The sequence below is a fragment of the Parus major genome, chromosome 1 (assembly GCF_001522545.3).
Source record: "Parus major isolate Abel chromosome 1, Parus_major1.1, whole genome shotgun sequence".
Lineage (NCBI taxonomy): Eukaryota > Metazoa > Chordata > Aves > Passeriformes > Paridae > Parus > Parus major.
The window spans coordinates 38,661,879-38,680,526 of NC_031768.1; the positions used below are offsets into that span (position 1 = coordinate 38,661,879).

Sequence of the window (18,648 nt, forward strand, 5' to 3'; positions counted from 1 at the left end):
TAGAGAGAGGGGAAAAAATGGCAGTTATAAGTAAAAGATGTAATTTTCCAGTTACAATTAGAAAAGCAGTAAGAACTGCTCAAATTGTTTCAAGGTCTTTAAACAGGACAAACTGCTCATGGAGCTGGCAGGCTATTAGGAAAACGCATAAATGAAAATTTCCCTGGTAGTATAGTGATGGTACCAGTTTCATGCTTGTTGAGGATCTGATTTCCTGACTAAGTTAGTAAACTAGGAATAGAGCCACACAGGGAAACATGCACTGTGATGCTTCTAAAAAAAAACAGCCATAGACCAAAATGTACAAGCTGTCCGTGGAGCACAGATATAAATCCAGATCTGTCTTCTCTTAGGTTCATGTCCTGGCCACTAAGGTAGAAAGTCAGCTTCAGGCCTAGATTTGGTCTGTGGCCCAGTTTAATACCTACCTATTTAAAGCAAGGTAGAGGATGTTTCTACCACAGGGGTGCGTACATACAGATGGAGCACCAGAGTTTTATTTAGCAAGCAGGGTGCTGCTGTCATCACTCCAGATAAGGACAGATAGGCCTGGGCTCCTGGCTTCCTGGAGGAGTTTTCTAACCACTAAGAAAATCATGCAATCACACATCTATTTCCAGAAGGAAAGGGACCTCAGGAGACCACCTCATCCATCTGCCATCTCAAAGCAGCGATAACTACCACCCAACACCAGGCTGATAAGGACCTCACCCAGTCAGGGCTTGGATACCCCATTGAGCAAGGATAGACCAGTGCTCCGAACAACCTCTTCCAATGTTTGACCACCTGCATGGGAAAGACTTTATTCCCTTTGTCTCCATTCAGCATCTTCCTTCAGGCAGGCTGTGGCTGTTGATTCAAGCCAGTCTTTGACCTTCCTCATTCTGTGCTTACATTCCCAGATAATATTTCTCTATTCCTCCTTGGTAGCCCATTCCTGCATCCATTTCCTGTATGCTTCCTTTTTGTGTTTGAGTTAAATCAAGAGTTCCCTGTTCAGCAAGCTGGCCAGCTGCCATGCCTGCCTGTTCTTCCACCCTTCAGATGATTTTTTTGCATTTTGTGCAAGTTGTCACTGAAGTCTGACTGGCCCTTATGAGCTCCCTTGCCTTCAGGGGAAGCTTAATGTGGAATCAGTTCTGTCTACCAGCTGAAGGCTTGTGTCCTTGCCTTCTGAGCTGCCTTCAGGATCATAAACTCCAGCATCTGACAGCTCCTGCAGTCAAAACTGCTATTGACTGACAGTTCATTTTCATTCAGGATTCCAGCAAAGCATCTCCCCTAGTTAGTTGCTCAGCACTTGCACCAAAAATGTGTCTTTCTTGCATTCCAGAAATCTGTGTTTCTTGTGACCCATCACGTGATGCTGTCAGTATATTCTATTATGGTTAAAGTTCTCCATGAGAATCAGAAAGAATTTGAGATACTTCTTTCAGTTGTTTAAAGAAATACTTGTCCACAGTCTCTCCTTGATCAGTCACCATTAAGACATTCCTGTATTCTGTCTTCCCCTCTGACCCTGATCCATCACCTTTCAGTAAGCCTTTTACCCATGCCACCATAAACATGACCATTATTTCCTCTTTCTTATCCTAGCCATTTTTAAATAAAAAGACCATGACTTATATGCTTAGCATGTATCTCTTGTCAGAGTCTGCTTGGCAAATTTTCTCAATTTGATTGCTCAAGGGCCTCAGACAGAAGATTCATGTCTGATAACCTTGGCATGAAAGAGACATGAAAGCTACCAGAAGAGGACAGAAACATTGCTGACTAGGCACAAAAGCATACTTTCAAGCTCTTAAGAGCACATTCAGGGATTACCAGTGTGGCTGGGAATAGCACTTGAATGCAGCTGTCTAAAGTTAACTCAAGGCAACTATAACATGTTCCAGTGCTACAAAATACCTGAAATTTTGAAGCTGCATGATGAAGTGAGAACAAAGTCTATTGTTCATGATATCTATTGATTCTAACTGGGTAAAGAAGAAGACAGGACAGAACAAGCTGCCATCATGATTTCATGATAATTTCTCAGCACTGGTGAAGCTGCTCCTGAAATACAATCTCCAGCACTGGCCTCTTACTTTGAGAGAGGTGTTGAGAGACTGTGGAGGGCAGTGAAGACGTGAGAAAGCTTTTGACACTGCTGCATAAAGCAGCTTCAAAGGAAATGTGCTAATGCGAGAAATGATCCCAAATGGAAGTTCTAGTTTCCCCTGCCAGATACATTCATCAGTAAAACAAAAAAAAAGACACAATTCTATAAATTCTCTGCTTCACTCAAGGAATTGGGTTTGACAGTCATAGCAGATTTACTACACATACTAAGTTTACTAAGAACTTACGGAGTTCAGGGTGGAAGAAAGCCACTTGTCTGGCTGACAAGGTGGGAACTTCTTGTGTGCAACTTGCCCATTTAAAAAGTAGCACAAGTTCTCTTTTCTTGAAGAGTGAGAGTAAAAAAATGGGCCTATAGGCAGCCCCATGTGAAACCTCTGGCAAGACTTCATTGAGCTGAGAGGCTGCTGCTTTGTTCCACTGTTCCTCAGCTGCACCTCATTGGCTTCCCCAGCATTTCCTCACACCCTGAGTTCCACTTACCAAGTCTTGGACCACACTGGAAAAGAGCCTCCTTACCGCCAGCTACAGTGGACACAACCAGCTCATAGATGTCGCCTCTGCCATTACCTGGACTTCCTGCCACTACCCGTTAAATATGCACAACATACATTATTATTATTATAATATTTTTTCTGCTTTCCAAGACTATATGGCTTTGAAAGGTGAGACTTGTGGCTCTGTTCATCACTAGCAGCACAATGAAGTCCCAAAGATTCCATGGGGAAAAAAAAAAAAAAAAGAAAAGAAAAAGGGGGAGGTCTCTGAGATCCCTTGAGCCATGCAATGCTTTGCTATGTAGCACCACACTCAATGAAGAGGTGGATGTAGGAAGAGGTGATGTCTGCTGACCAGGAATGGGAATTGCTGTCAGAGGCTAGAAGCCAGTTGCTCTTTCTGCTAGTTTCTGTCAATTCACATCAAGTACTACTCAGAGGTTGCTGAGTGCATGAATCACCCCTAGCTACAAAATAAAGCATATGTGTGCAGGGCTGCTTTTAACAGCCTCAAGCACTGAAAACCACAACCCACCTTCACATTTCTGGGCATTTCTTTTTCTCCTCAGCACTTCCACTGTATCTCATGGATGATAAGCAAGTTTGACAACATGAAGCCAGATTCTGAGGTCAGGTGCCCTGTCTGGCAATGCTCAGGCAACGCTGCTGTTGTTTTGCACGTGTTGGCCCTGAATGAGCTTCTACAAAGCATCTACTCCAGAAAAACACATACTCAGATACAAGAGTGCTGGGAGGCAGAGCCAAGCATCCTTCATCCCTCCCTCCCTATTCAGTGACCTCTTTCACAGTCAGGCAGCAGCCAGTCACAGCAGGCATAGGATCATCTGGAAGATGGGTCTTCTGCTCAGTAAGCCCATTGTCCCCTTGCATCTCCATCTCTCAGTTCCAGAGACTGAATGCAGATGATGAGTATCCTGTTAGGTGATGTGGCTGCAACTCCCTGGCCATATAACAGTCCCTGTCCACATAATCTTTCTTTATTTCTCATCTGACAGCTGCTTCCATATGAAAAATGAAGAGCTAAGCCTATTGACACAAGCTGAGGAGGTAGACGAACATTTTAAAAACAACCTGTCTTATGGGCCAAGTCTGTATACCTTCCAACTCTGACAGCAAACCTGGAAACAAAATACCATAGCATTGCTCATTACTTAAGGGGGAAGGGAAGATAGCTCCTTTATCAAGGACTGTGTGCTTCTGGGACACATCAAGTTCATGTCCTTCCTGATGTGAGAAATTACAGGCACCCTGTACTCCCATTTCTCTGAACATTCCCAGCACCTCAGAGAGCTGTGGCAATGGCTAAAAGATCCCTGTGTGCCTTAAAGCACCAAGCTTATGGTCTGTTGCATATAGAATAAAAAACACATTTGGAGGACAGATTTTTGAAAAAGAGCCACAACAGAGGGCGAACAACTATTTCCCATTCCTATTAGTGTTCATTATCATTGGTGCAAAATGCACACAACAATCTTGGTCCTGTTGATGCTAAATTATGTGAGCTTTCCCACTGAAATAGCAGTTCCAAAGTTCTTCCTCATGCCACTGCCTTCAAAGGAGGATAGATAATATGGCAACTTAGATATTTCACACTCTCATTTGTAATTATTGAAATTCCCTATTAGATAAGAAAGAAGAAATTTATGAGACAAGATGGAAGCCAAAAAAAATTACTGTAAAATCTGTACTGGGTCAACAACACTGAATATGATGTTGCAAAATCTAGAAGAAATTGTTTGTCATGTTTTTGTGACTGCTAAATTTATTAAGTGGATTCTTCTTAGCTCTCCACACAGAAGATTACTAATTTCATTGTTTCAATGCTGCAACTGTGATTAAGTAAAGCCTCAGATTCTAGCCACAGAATCTTTAAAATAATTTACAGGAGATGCATAATTCCCAATTCAAAGTAACAAAAGTTTTGTTCTGCAATTATGAAGTGGACAAAGATTTTTTAATTGAAATATGACATGGTACATACCTTTATATAGCTTATAGCTATAGCTGAATATCTATATACCCTTATAGCTATGCAGTCTATAGGACAAGCAAGTTCATTGTCCCACTCATCCCCTGTACCATTTCCTACAGCAACTGACCCAGAACTGCTCTTCAAAGTGTGTAAGGAGAACTTCAGCGGGGTCTCTGTGGAACAGCTTGACAGGACTTTCAGTAAAGGGATGAGTGTTCCTTCTGCACTGCTGTCAGTCTTCGTACAGCTGGAATACAGAGACAGCCTCCCAGGACAGGAGAAGGCCTCAGTGCCTATCCCATGCTCATTTGGATAATGGAGAATTAACCACAAGGCACGTATAAATCAATGTGTGGGTTATATATGAATTATCAATTGTGGTATCTCTTCCTACTCAGTGTATTTCCTTTGTATTTGAGGCAGAACATGACCACTCCCAGATTTCACCTCATGCATATTTCACTCCACTTTCCTTCCTGCACTATTTGTGCCATTTATCTTGTCCTATATTCACTTTCTTTTTTCCCCTACTTTTGGGAAAAGCATCTAATATCCCTGTAGCATTAGTTTTTCTTTGTTAATGTCAAAAAATGTTAATCCGTGAAGACTTGCTTCCTAGATAATGTTAATTCAGCTGTCAGTTTTATAATAGGATTATGCTTTCCAGGATTTAAAAATCCCACTTGTTAGCTACAAAACAGACTTCTACTAACAGCTATAAAATCTAATTTAATCCCTATTGGCATTAACTAAATAGCTGAGGTATAATTTCTGTCTAGCTGCACTTAACACCCTGCTATTGCCATAAATATATAAAATTCCCTTTGAAGTTATAAAAGAAACTGTTTGGTAGGATAAACAGGGTCTCGTGAGTCCAATCATATGTTATCTCCAAGGCATAACAAATGTTGTTTACATATTATAAGGATTTTGTGGACAGCATATTTAAATAGATTCATCCATGTTTACATGTATTAATTTGCCCTTTTTCTCAAGAAAATGCATACTAAATTATGATCCATAAATACTCTATTTAAAAATAATTGGTTAATGAGTGGAAGATTTGGTCTGTGTGGAATTAAAGCTTAAAATGTAACCAAATAACCTGACTAAGCTGGAAGAAAATACCAATTTGTTCCACATATCCCCTTTTAATGCACAATTGTATTGTGAAACCTTAGAAGATAAAGTTATCTTAAGTCTGGCATAGGAGCAGCTATTTTGAAGCAATGTAGCAAGAGGCTGTAACAAGTAAGGAGGAAAGAATGAAAAAGACATGGTTTATAATCATCCTAAAATGAACAGCCAGGAGCTTTATAACCATTTGCTCCCAAATGAGGAACAACACAAGGATTTATGGTCTTCTGCAGCTCAGTGATCAAAATAAAGAAAAGTACTTATAATTATTTTCTCCCAATCTTGAAATAACTGGTAAGTACATTGTTCTGGAGAGGGTAGCCCTAGTGCACTGCAGTGGAAGAAGGATAGCAAAAGAGCCATTACAGTGATCCACAGTAGGCAGCACTATGTTATGCAGGAGTTAAGCCAGCAATCTCAGAGCAACCAAGCTGCCTTAAAGATAGAAATTGTTAGTCAAACTCAGAAAACACTAGAATTTCATTTATGCTTTCAAAAAAGATGCAAAGTGCTGATCAGACTCCACAGTCAGCTTATCGCTTTCCTTATTGATAGACAAAAAGGCAGTTCATTTTGTGATATAGCCAAAAAGAAAGATAAGCAACCTCAGCAAAGCAGCTGACATTAACATCCAAATCTGTAGCAGGCTGGATTTGCAGATGTGTGCAGTTGTTTTTGGAGATTTGTAAAATATACTTTGGACAGTACATTTAGATATGCTATCACCTGCACATGCCCCATACAGCTACAAAAACCACTGTCAAAACAGCAACTTTTCAAATGCAGCTGGATGTTTTGACTTACCCACAGTGAAGAAAAAAACTGGCAAGCATTTTTCTTTGTAAAAGAATTTCTTGCTTGGAAGCTCAAACTCTGGGCATGGCAATGTGGAACCTAGGGATCTATTAAGAGCTTTCATGCCCCTGGAGCCTGCTGCATACTATGGAGCCAGCAGATCTGTGCAGGTTTAGATGGGAATAAACAAATGCATATAGTTCCTAATGCTCCATCCCCATTTGTTATGCTTTTACGACAGGGACTAGAAAAATCACAAGACTTGTGTATTGTGTTCCATTCTATATATGAGAGCACATTAGGTTTGTGGCTCTGGATGTCCTCCACTATCAGTGAGCCAGAGATTTTGGGTATCAGCTTGTTCCACGCAAGTGTATTCTTGTGGTGTATAAAGCACAGCTTTAGAGTCTTTCAGAATTTGGAAAGAAAGTAATTCACAGAATATGTAAAAAACAGGGCTTTAGGAAATCGTAATCCATGTGTTTTGTCTTTTGTTGAACAGAGATAAATTGCTCCCTCTAAGTTAAAGGGATGTCATGGGATGGTTTTGATTCATGGTGGAAATAAAAGGCTGGCTTTAGACAGTTCTATGCTTATTTTGCAACTAGCACAGTTCACATGCCTTCAATTCAATACATGCTGGTGTATAGGAGGAAGATGCTCAAACTCCCTAAGGGCTTAATTCTGAGTTAGCAATTTGGACACAAATGTCCTTAATATATTGTGAAATGGTATCTGAATAAGGACAGCAGAATCTATAGCACTGCCAGTATTGTGGACTCCTGGGCATACAGTGAAAGGAGAGGAGGCTTTTGCATAGGTACTGGTGGTCGAGTTCCCACCACTCTGTGCTAGGATCCTTTTATCTGGTCTCCAGAAGAATCGTAGAAGAACCCAAAGATACAGATGTTAAACATCATATTTTTGGGGGAATCTTGGCAGCTGACACCTGCCAAGATTCCCAAGCCTAGCCATGACAACACTTCACCTTCATCTGCAACTTCCATGCATATGGTTATGCCATTTCTCCACCTAACATCAGAATTATTTTCTCTTATCCAGCATCTCACCACATTTCCTTGTTTTGCTGCCCAATAACACAACTAAACCCCAGGTGAACAGGTATTGTTTAAACAGTTTGGTAAAATAAACCACAGATTTCACCATTATTTTCTGAGTATCTCTGAGTTTCTTCCCACTCTTCAGTGGGACAGGTCTAGCTTTGATGGCACCAATGCACTGGGGAAAGCACCATGCATTTCCACCTTTCCTTCCCTACCTATCTTGCCCAAATTATACCACAGGACCACTGTGCCACTACCTGTGACCACAGAGATACCTTGTAGACAAGTTTACTGAAGAGGGCAAGGGCTGTATTCTCTGTGTGTCCTACTGCTTTCTGGTCCATGTCCCTATTGATGGGGGTCTGTGGGTTTCCTCACGCTTCACTTGCCACTCTGTTCTTGAAGTGTGGGCCTTGCAATGGGGAAGAATAAGCAGGGTGGACCACTATGGTGGACCACATTGTGCTATGAGCACAATGAAATCTTAAGTTCAAGACTAGGCTTCAAGATGAATTGCAATAGAAACTTGGATACACAAACACATTCCAATGTCTGCTCATTGTCAACAAAAAAAATCAAAGGAGATCTGGAGAAAACAGTGTTAAGTGCTAAGTACCCCTGTGACTGAGAAAGGGGCAGGACCTTTATAGTTTCCTCACCCCTGGTGCCATTGCAGCCCTGACTACACAACACAAAACACAACACCACACCACACCACAACACAGGGCATAGTTTCGCATACAAAAAAAGTACCCAAATTTGATCCCACATATTGTTCCTCAGCTAACTGTGTAAACTGAACTTTTTAGTATTAGCTTGGTTTTCTGTAGGAGACTTGAAACTCAGCAGCTCCTTTCAAACTAAGTGGTAGGTGCTCAGTGGCTGTGTAGCAGGTCCTTCCTGCTATGAGAACAGATGAAATATGAAACTTGGTCCAGAAATGTGTAGCAAGACATTCTAGTCCTACAGTTAGCCTTCAGTACCAGGTGTGCTGATGTGCCTGCAGTCGACTACACACAAAAGCTGAAGGACTTACAAGCCCATACAAATATTAACTGTATGTTTTAAAATATTTTCCAAGGTCTATTAATATATTCCTGTCTGAAATACCTATTAATACTGAGCCAAGGCATTTTCCCTAAGTTTCTAGACACCATTCTGTCAGCAGTAATAATTATATCAGTACATGTCCAAGTCAAACTTAATTGGATACATCTGAATCAGTGGAAAAGAAATAACTGGCAATTCAAAGGCTCTGCTCGAAGAGAAACAGGCATTACTGAGCTCATTAAGAAGAAAATTGCTGAATATTGCGATCTCCTTATGAATCCTCAAATCTTTATGTAAGGAAGATGATTGGCTTGTAGAGTAAAACAATAGGAACAAAAACTTTTATTGTCACAGTCAGTACTCAGGAGTGGCAGTTCTTCCAGGACCATGGTGGGATTAATGAGGAAATGAAAACACTTTACAACTTTCATAAAAATGTATATTCATCAGAACTCTTCAAGGATCAAAAAGGCCTTGCAGAGTTTCACCATACAGTTCAGCTTCCCTACAATAAACCAGAGAGACTTTTGGACTCCCCAATTTCTACAGAAGAAATTTCCCATGCTACTCAGACTTTTAATAATGGCAAGCCACTGGGGAAAGCAGCATTCCCATTTTAATTTTGTGCATCTTTTGAAGAGAAGTCACCCTACTATGCGCCTGTGTACATTTAATCATTCTCTACACTTTATCAGCAAGCCTTCTCCCTGTAGGAGGAATACAATTAGGTACAGTACTAATTTATTATAAATAAAGCAAAGACCTGGTAAAATAACCTAGTTATCAATGTTTCATGCAACTGTGCCTATGAAGTACTAACTAACAGTCTCACTATGAGCTTAGAGAAATACCTGCAGCATTGATAAATCCTAACCTACACAGCTTTATTAAAAAAACCCAAAAAACCAAAAAGAGATTATCATCATATAATACAGGAAAACTGTTGGTTTTAATTGAAGTAACTAGAGATTTATGGAAACCAACTGGAGCTTTCTTCCACTAATACTATAAAATCCCTCAATAACATCAATAAGGAAACGCATCTCAACAAAGGAAGCCACAAATTTTTTTTGTATACCATGCTGACCCATTTTATGTATTTATCTCCATCCCCAAATTTAGTTGAAGTGTTGTTTTATATGCACGAGCCTCTTATCATCAATGATAAGGAATAAAAAGGTCAGAAGGTCTCAGATTAAGGGGAAAATGTTAGGCAAGGATGCCCTCTCTCTGGCGTGCTGTTTGTTCTGACCCCAGGATCAGATCACTAGAGAGATGGAAGAGGCATTCTCACAGGGAGAAATCTCCATAAAATCAGCATGTCTGTGGATGATCTGCTCTTAACTGTAATGAACGAGGAGTCATCTCTTACATATGTGTTATTCATAATAGAACACTTAAAAAATGGTCACGCTTTAATCCTGCTTTTAAAAACAGACAATTCAAAAGAATTAACTGATTTTTCCTTCTTCCATGACACAGCACAATGAGTTTTTAAGTGGCTCCATGATATTATGTATGAACACATTTATACTATGATTCTAAGAGGACATGCTTCAGATTAGTCAAATAGGTCCTTCCCTATACCTCCACTTAACATAACCAAACTTCCCCTCTCTGCTGAGGAAACTACGGAGAACAGGAGAGGCTCAGGAGCCACAACTTCTCCTCTCAAGGAAGGGATGTGAGGAATGGACAGAGTTGAAGCTTCCTCTTCTCTTGCTTAAGTGCTGGAGGAGAGAGCAACTTTTTTTCTAAAAGAGACAAAGAAACATAATGACAATTCACATTAAATAAAGCTTAGGAGCTTAAACTCTAATCAGTCTGGCATAATTTTACAGTGCAGGCCTGAATATCAGTAATTTTTTCATTGGATGAATTAGGTCTATATAGCTCCTGAGGATCAACAATAACATTTCCTATTTTCCTAGAGGAGTGCACAGACTTTTCTCAGCCATATGTACACTCCAAGGGATTGCTTTTACATCTCTGATACAAAAAAAAACATGAGCAGAGGGAACATGGGGCTTTGTTTTGATTCTTAATTATAACACCAGCACTCCCCATGGAAAGAAAAGGCCAAATCATAGCACTTTCAGAATTTGCCTGAGAGAATTTTCAAAGGTCATCTTTGGCAGGAGGGATTGTGCCCTGCCTGGCCTGATGGTGCACTAAAGGGAGCTGCAGAGTGTGCCATGTTATCGCAGTTTCTTCAAGCCACCCTGCAGACCACGAACAAGATAAAGCCACAAATAGCATTGGTTTGGAGGCATCAAAATTCTCCAAAACAATCTCCAAGGACTCAGAAAGATACATCAAGACTACAGTAGGAACCTCAACTGTTGTCTTGCTAGGCTGACCTGGGAGCTAACACCTCCAGGATGCTCTGAAGAAGAGCACCAGCAAGACAGGATCCCACTGGAAAAAATGGAGTTCTAGAAAACTCTCTTGTACGGGTGGTAACTTTACATAACCTGTGGGAACTAACTACAAAATCTCAGCTATGTTCTTGGAAAATGAACGCACTGACATGGAAATCTTCCTTATTCCAACAGGAAGAGAAAACTTTTCCACCTGATAATAGATCCACCTGACCTGCAAGCACAGTGAGTAATGCAGCTCTACAGAGGAAAACTATAGCAAGAACTGCTGGCTTGGCTGAGAGCCCTTGAGACAGCTCAGCTCTTACACAGAGACCTTTCAATTTTATAAGATGCAATTCAGCTTGCTGGCTTATATGAATCATACAAGCATGTCAAAGCAGCCATTTTTAAAACCTTTTTATTTTTCACAATCAAAATGAAGGCATATTCAGACAGTTTCCCATGAAGAGCTGAAATAGATACTGGCTATTTTTGTCTCTAAGAGTGTGATGCATTTGTGACCTATCAACACTGCAATCTGTATTATTTCTAATTTTATGGTTTCAGAATTTTTATTAGAACTGTTCACTTTAAAATATCACCGAGCCTGTAACTCTGAGTAATTTCTTTAAAATGTATAACAACACTTGAGAAACTTCATATGTATATCAGTGGCAAAGAAATCCTTTCTTTGCCTGTGAATAGTACCACAGGGAAGGCAATTTCCCTTTACTAATATTCAATTGTTTCCACAACCAAAATTTAAATTTCTGTTGTAGAAATACCCAATGTCTTACAGAGTCAGAAACTTTGAGAGGCAGCTAACTGCCTACATCATGTGACATTATGCATCTGAACCTCTAAAAACACCATGTGGATCTCCAACCAGGATTTGAGAACAGCATGATTTGTAGGTATGTTCAGCAAGACTAAAGCTACCTTTGTAAAAAAAAATCCAGCAACATCTGCATATCGTCTCATCACCATTCCTATTCTGAATTTTTGAAGACCTCCTGTTCTGCCCAGTCCCAAAGGTGTTGCAAAAGACCCTGTGCTGCTCATACCAGGATCAGGTCTAACCCTACTTTCAGGGTTAGCACTCAGCATACTATAACAACTTTGCTTTTTAGCCATTTCTTCCCACTGGTTCTCCTCAGAAAATTCACTGAGAAATTTTCTCCTTATGAATGCTGTGAGGTTGTTTCTGTTTTTCTGATTTAGTCAAAGTAACAGCTAGAAAATAAGATTGAAAAGAAGGAGAAAGAGATGACACATGAAGTTGTGGTCAGTGCTGTAGCTCTTGAAGGTAAGAAATGCAGGCACTGAAATGGTAAAGAGATTAAGGTATGGTGATGGGTTCCCCTCTTCTGGTGCTCTCTGTCAGCCATTAGAAAACATAATAGTGAGGGTAAGGCACAGGGAAAGCAATCTTTCAAAATTCCATTGAGAGAAAGTATTGCATAGAAAATACTTAAATATTTTTATTTTATAGCCACAGCTTCAAAAGCTGCTACTGCAACCAAATGCAGTTTTGCAAATGTTATCAGTTTCAGTAACAAGAAGCTCATCTTCCTTATTTCCTTCTGAATGAGCAAGCAAATAGAGCTGCTATTGCAGCCAGATTATCAATCTGTCAGATTTTGATTTCATCCTAATATAAACCACACAGCATCTTGTTAAAATAGACCCATTAGATGTGGTTCAAACTTGCTGCTTGGACTTCATGCAAACAAAGATCTGTAGACGGGCAAGTTTGACCCAAGGCACTGTGAACCTTCAGTCAGGTCCTGGTTTTGCCCAAATTCAACATTTCTGCAGCAGTTTGAAGGAAGTCTGTAAGTAGTATTTTAATTAATATAAGATACAGCAATAAATAGTCAAATTCATTAGTACTATTTAAGAATAATGAAAAAAGGAAAGATTCAGCATTGCTGAGTTTCCTAGTGGAAACCTAGATTTCCCCTTAGTTTGAAATGACCCATTTGCAATGGGCCACTGAACACTGCACTTCAATGCATATTCTTGACATACCTTTCACACAAATTCTCCAAACACCTCATAAACATTAATAAATTAAGGTGCAAGAACAATAATAATTTCAGCTTCACATTCATAGGACCTAAGTCTCAAACTCTTCTTGAGTATCTGCGGCAGATCCAAAAATTAAATTCAAATTTCCAATCACTTTGAATTAGGCTTCTCTACTAAATCATGCAATCACACAGTCTAGTACAGGTTGGAATATATCTCAGGAGACCACCTCAAAGCAACACTAACTACTGCTCTACACCAGGCTGATCACAGCTTCATCCAGGCAAGGCTTGAATACCCTCAGGGAGGGAGGATACACCACCAATGGACAATCTCTTCCAGTCTCTGACCACCTGCATGGGCAAGGCATTTTTCCCTTGTCTCCAGTCGGCATCTCCCCTCATGCAACCTCTGTCCACTTTTTCTCCTTGCACAATTTCTGGGCTCCTCTGAGAAGAGCTCTACACTCATTCAATTCCCCTCAGGAAGTAAAGTGTCCATCAAGACCCAACTCAGCCATCTTATCCAAATGAGATGGATGAAGAAACTCAGCCCCTCAGCCTCTCCTCCTGTGGTCAGCCTGATGGCCCTTCATGAGCTCCTTCCCATTGTTCAGCCTCTCTCTTCTCCTGGGATCCACAGCTTGCCACAGAGACTCCACAAGGAGACTGCAAGATCAAGTGGAGGGGAAGGACCCTTTCCTGGACCTGCTGAGTGCAGCTGTGCCAGCATGGCCCTGGGGGTGATTTGCCACCCACTGCAGGGACACATCACTGACCCTGTGCAGCCTGTTGTACATCAGCACCCAGGGACTTCTGGGGAGAGGTGCCTTTCTCCAGGCTTCAGGAACATCCCCCAGCCTTGACCTTCCTGTGATGACAGACACCAGCTTCAGGATGACACACAACAGCTCCCTCAGAGGCCTCCAGTGTATCCTGTCTGGTCCCATAGCCCAGCTTATTTAAATAGACCCTAACTCCACCCTCCCCTACTGTCGCTGCTCCCTCCCTCCCCTGAGTTTTGCTTCTAGGCCTGAGACTGGGCAGACTCTGACAGTAAAGCCTGAAGGAGCAGTGCATCCATTCCACTGGTTTTCCTTCTCATTTTTACTACTGATACTCTTGTAGCAGCCATTTTTGCTGTCCTGCTCATCCCTCACCAGCTTTGATTCCAGACAAGCTCTGAACTTCCTCATTCTTCTCCTCTGAGCCTGGACCATATTTTTCTGTTGCTTCTTGGTAGCTTGTCCCCACTTCTACCTCCTGTCTGCTTTCTTTTTGCATTTAAGCTCAGGCAGGGGCTCATCTGTCGTCTCAAGTTTCCATTACCAATTTTCCTCCTAATTTCTTTGAAATCTTATACCCAGTGGCACAACTTCTCTTCAACAGAGATAGAATTTTACCACCCTTGAGAAATTACTAGTCAACTTTGTCATCTTGATCATAAAAATTTGTTTTTCTGTCATTGTTTATTACAAATAAATACTTATGCTATAAATGGTTTGATATAATTAAGCTCCTAAAAATACTTCAGTTTGATACACAACCACATCTTGTATCATCTTACAGCAGCAGCCTCTGAAATGTGATGAAAGAATACTAATTCACTGTGACAGGAGATATAATCTTAGTCTTTCAACACAGAATTTTAGCAACTGAAAAATACTTTCCAATCATCGTCAGCAGCACACAGGAACATCCAGCAGTGTTTTCACTTTTTAGAATTAAATTAGGTACATGCAAAGTCTGTCAAATTTTTCCTTTCCAACATACCTGTAAAGAGCTGAAGGTTAAAGAGAACACTATTCAAGAGTCCTTCTGAAAAGCATTGACTCACAAGAAAAATAACAGAATAAAATTTTATCCACATTTTTGAAAGGACATGGGAAAGTTTTCAAGCCTGTTTTCCTAACTTTCTGGAAAAGACGCTTAAACCCTAAACACTGTTTGCTGTAGTCTGAAGCATGGAGACATGGTTAGGAAAACCAACAAATATGAAAATAATGTGACAGCAAATTTACATTCCTGTTGAGAAATAGCTTTCACCTGGAAACATTTGCACCAATTTCTTGTATATATTGTTTAAAATGGCTGAGTTGGCAGTTATGTTTAAGGTCGAATTCAGTGATCTTAAAGGTCTTTTCCAACCTAAATGATGCTATGATTCTAAGATGTGAGCATACCAAAATGGTTACTTCCATATATTAAAAAAAAACAACCTGTAAGTGAAACTGAATGCACGCTAGATCATTCTCTCTTTTTCCACAGTTTAATGTTAACAAAAACTTGGCACAGGTACTTGACATATCCACATCCATCTCCCACTCTGCTCTCCATCCCTGTCCCAAACACTGATATTCTCAGATCTAATTTCTCCTTCCTTGAGAAACATCCTTAATGGAATTTCCCCTAAAAATTTCAGAAGGTATATCTTTCCAAACACCCTGAGGCTCAAACCCAGACTCACTCTATTTTGCTCACAATCTGAAGATACTTTTATTTCAATAACAAACCGCCCACCTGGTGATTCTGTACTAATGCTTCCTTTCCCATTTCTCTTCTTACAGACTGTTTCCTCCTCTTCCCTAAGAAATGTGTTGCAATAATAACAGTATCTCCCACTCTTCTGTGATGATAGCTTATGCCCAGTTCTGTATTTATGCAAAACTCCCTCCCCACTTACTCACACAGGATCTCTTTGAGTTCTGGGTAACCAGATTTTCCCAACGCCTTCACAAAGCCTATCACTGTGCCATTACTTTGTATATCTTAAGAGTTATCTTTGTCTTTCTGGTTGTCACTTCCCTAAGGCAAAGGCAATGTTTTTCCACAAGTTCTCTTTAATGCTGATTATATCACACAGATAATTTTTAATTACCTTTCTGTTCAGAGCAACACCATCTTCACAGTCCAACACTGCACAATCTACGTTTAGTGATGGGATTTTTCTTATCTTCTTTTCATCATCCGCAGGTACATACAGCACAGCCCGCCTGGGAACATACTTGTGTGATGATGTAAAGCGATAACTAAGCTTAGGAACACCAGCTGGCAGAGGAGAATCCACCCTGTAAAGGATATTGTGGAAATTAGACTATTGGCAGCAATGCTGTAAATAATACTTGACTATATTTTAAAAGCAAAACATTCCTACCTAGATAGTGGCTGGTTTTGGGATATTTATATACATTTTTTCCCTTTGGAAGAGTCAAGCTAGGGAAATATCAGTATTACAGTTAATTACAATATGAAACTCTAAAACCACTGTGTTCAATAGAAGTTGCAAACTTAATCATAATTGAAGACCTTCCAGGGCTGAGGTTCATCCATGCAGCCTTAATTACACTGCCTGATCTGGGTGCTCCAGCAAGCCTGAAATACAGAAGGGTGGTGGTTGGTTTTTCCCTGTCACAGGACTCTGTAGGATTAGGACTGCTTTGGGGAGGGGGCTGCTATCTGCTACATTTCCTCCAGGAGCTGGATGTCACACTGTGAATGAAGCAGGGGTGCTGGTTAAAACAAGCACAGGTTTGCGAAGTTCATTTTGCAACCTTAGCATTATATGTATTTGCATGCAAATTTTAAATAAGCAAGATGGATGGAAGGGAAAATTAAGAAAACAAAATGAAAACCCCGTGTGGTGTGGAACCTCGCTACTCTCTTCAGACCTTCAGATCCACAGCACAGACTTCCACTGACAGAGTTCATAAACGCACCAGCATCAGCAGTAGATTTTTGGCTGTGGAGTCTTTTAAAATTTGTAAATGCTTTGTGCACCATACTTCAGTGCAGGTGTGAGCCTTTGCTGCCACGTGGCTTGAGAGGTTAACATCCCTTTGGCCTGTAGGTGTGAGGTCTGGGGTTGTCTCCACCATGTGCTGACATTCCTGGTGAGGGCCCAGCTAACCTGCTCCAGGCAGGAGCTGGTTAGCAGGGTTAGTGCACTTGGAGGCTGTGGGACTGCCAGAGGAGCCTGCTCTTGAGTGCCAGGGGGAGCTTGCTTTGCTCCATAATTACAAGCACAGAGAAATATAGAGAGTGCCACTGTGTTTCTCGGCCTTCCAAAAAAAAAAACCCTTGCATGCTCCTGTTCCTCACCACTGCATGCTGTACCCCCCAGGCCTATTCTGCTACATCAAACATGAGGACAAAATAATATAATTTCCCTTCATACTAAGCACAAAGCACTTACACCACCAAATAATCCTACCATATAACACCATTATGCATTATCCTGTATATTATTCAACACTTTGAATAATGCAAAGCTTTCCTAGCACCATGCTGAACATGTCATTATCGCATCATGTCAGGGACCCATGCATTTTCCGATGCCCCTCTTAATAACGCTTCCCAAGTTGCTAGACTTGGATGACACGTGGCTACACACACATGTGGGTTTTCTTCAAAGCACACATGACTAATGCTCTCAAATGCTTGGAAACGAGTTCAGTCAATCTAAATCAGAGCCAATGTGGTATGTCACTGACAGACTGCTGTAATACTTGCCTTTCTAAGCTGAATCTGTTGAAGAACCTTCTCTTCCCCTAGAGTGTGCACCCTAAAAGCTAAATATAAGACTTGGGTTAAAAATATGAGGAAAGCTTTTATCACATTTTACCTCAGTAAACTATTCTGTCATCTCATCTGCTGCATCTCTGCATACCCTGTGTGGATCCACTTTAAGAGCCTACAAAAACCACTGCCAGGCTCTTCTGGTAATGCTTAATTCAGTTTAAGAAATGGGACCGCTTGGCAGTTAAATAAAAATTACTTTATTAAAAATGCCAGTACTACCCTTGTTAACAACAGCAATAGCTTCAAGACTCAGGTGGTGGAGGTCCTATCAACACCTGGAGCCACGCAACTGAGACCCACTGAGCCCTTCCAAAGTACTCTCTGTCTCTTTCTCACAATCTACTTCACATTTCCTGCTTCAGACTGAAGTGGGGATGGTAATAGAACTTGTGGCAACTCAAGTGGCTGCTAGACAAATCCACTTAATCTAATTTTCTCGCAGTAGTATACTTTGGGAGAGCAAGGATGAGGTGGAAGACTGGTTTATCTCAAACGGAAAGAGATGGATCTTTTTTCAGTGTGACACAGAGGTCAGTAAAGAAGTCTGCAGTCCTTCCCTAAACACATATGAGGAAACAAAAGTGATTAGTTTCTATTCTCTTTCTCTGATGGCCTCAGTCTTGTGGTTCCCAAGGGCACAAAGGAGTCAAAGAGCTCAGCCCATTAATAGTTAACTCCAGCCTAGAGCCAAGCAGCCCCTGAAGCACCCTTAATGACTGCCTCTCACCAACCCTCCAACCAGCCAGAAACCTGATAGACGTGGCTAACACCATAATCTCAGAGCATGCTGAGATGAGATGTATCTTCTGTCACACATGTTTCCCAGGATTTCTTCTGGGCTGTCATCAAACCACGGGCTGTTTGACCAATCGTTTTCCCTCTCACTGCTGCAAGCCCCATGAAGGCAGCCCTGCTCTGCATACCACACACAATGGCATGCAGTGTTGTGTAGGTGAAAACCCATTACCTGTAGACCAGATTTAGTCAGGTGTCACCATCCATGCCTATGAATTTGTGTTT

At 40.9% G+C, this 18,648-nt stretch overlaps 1 protein-coding gene across 1 annotated transcript in view; it reads right to left on the minus strand.

Moving 5' to 3' along the window:
* Positions 1-18,648, minus strand: part of CLYBL (citramalyl-CoA lyase) — a 166,188-nt gene that overhangs the window by 61,881 nt on the left and 85,659 nt on the right. The window contains exon 2 of the mRNA XM_015635160.1: positions 15,929-16,118. Coding sequence (XP_015490646.1) covers positions 15,929-16,118 — 190 coding nt within the window. The remainder of the gene's footprint in view (positions 1-15,928; positions 16,119-18,648) is intronic.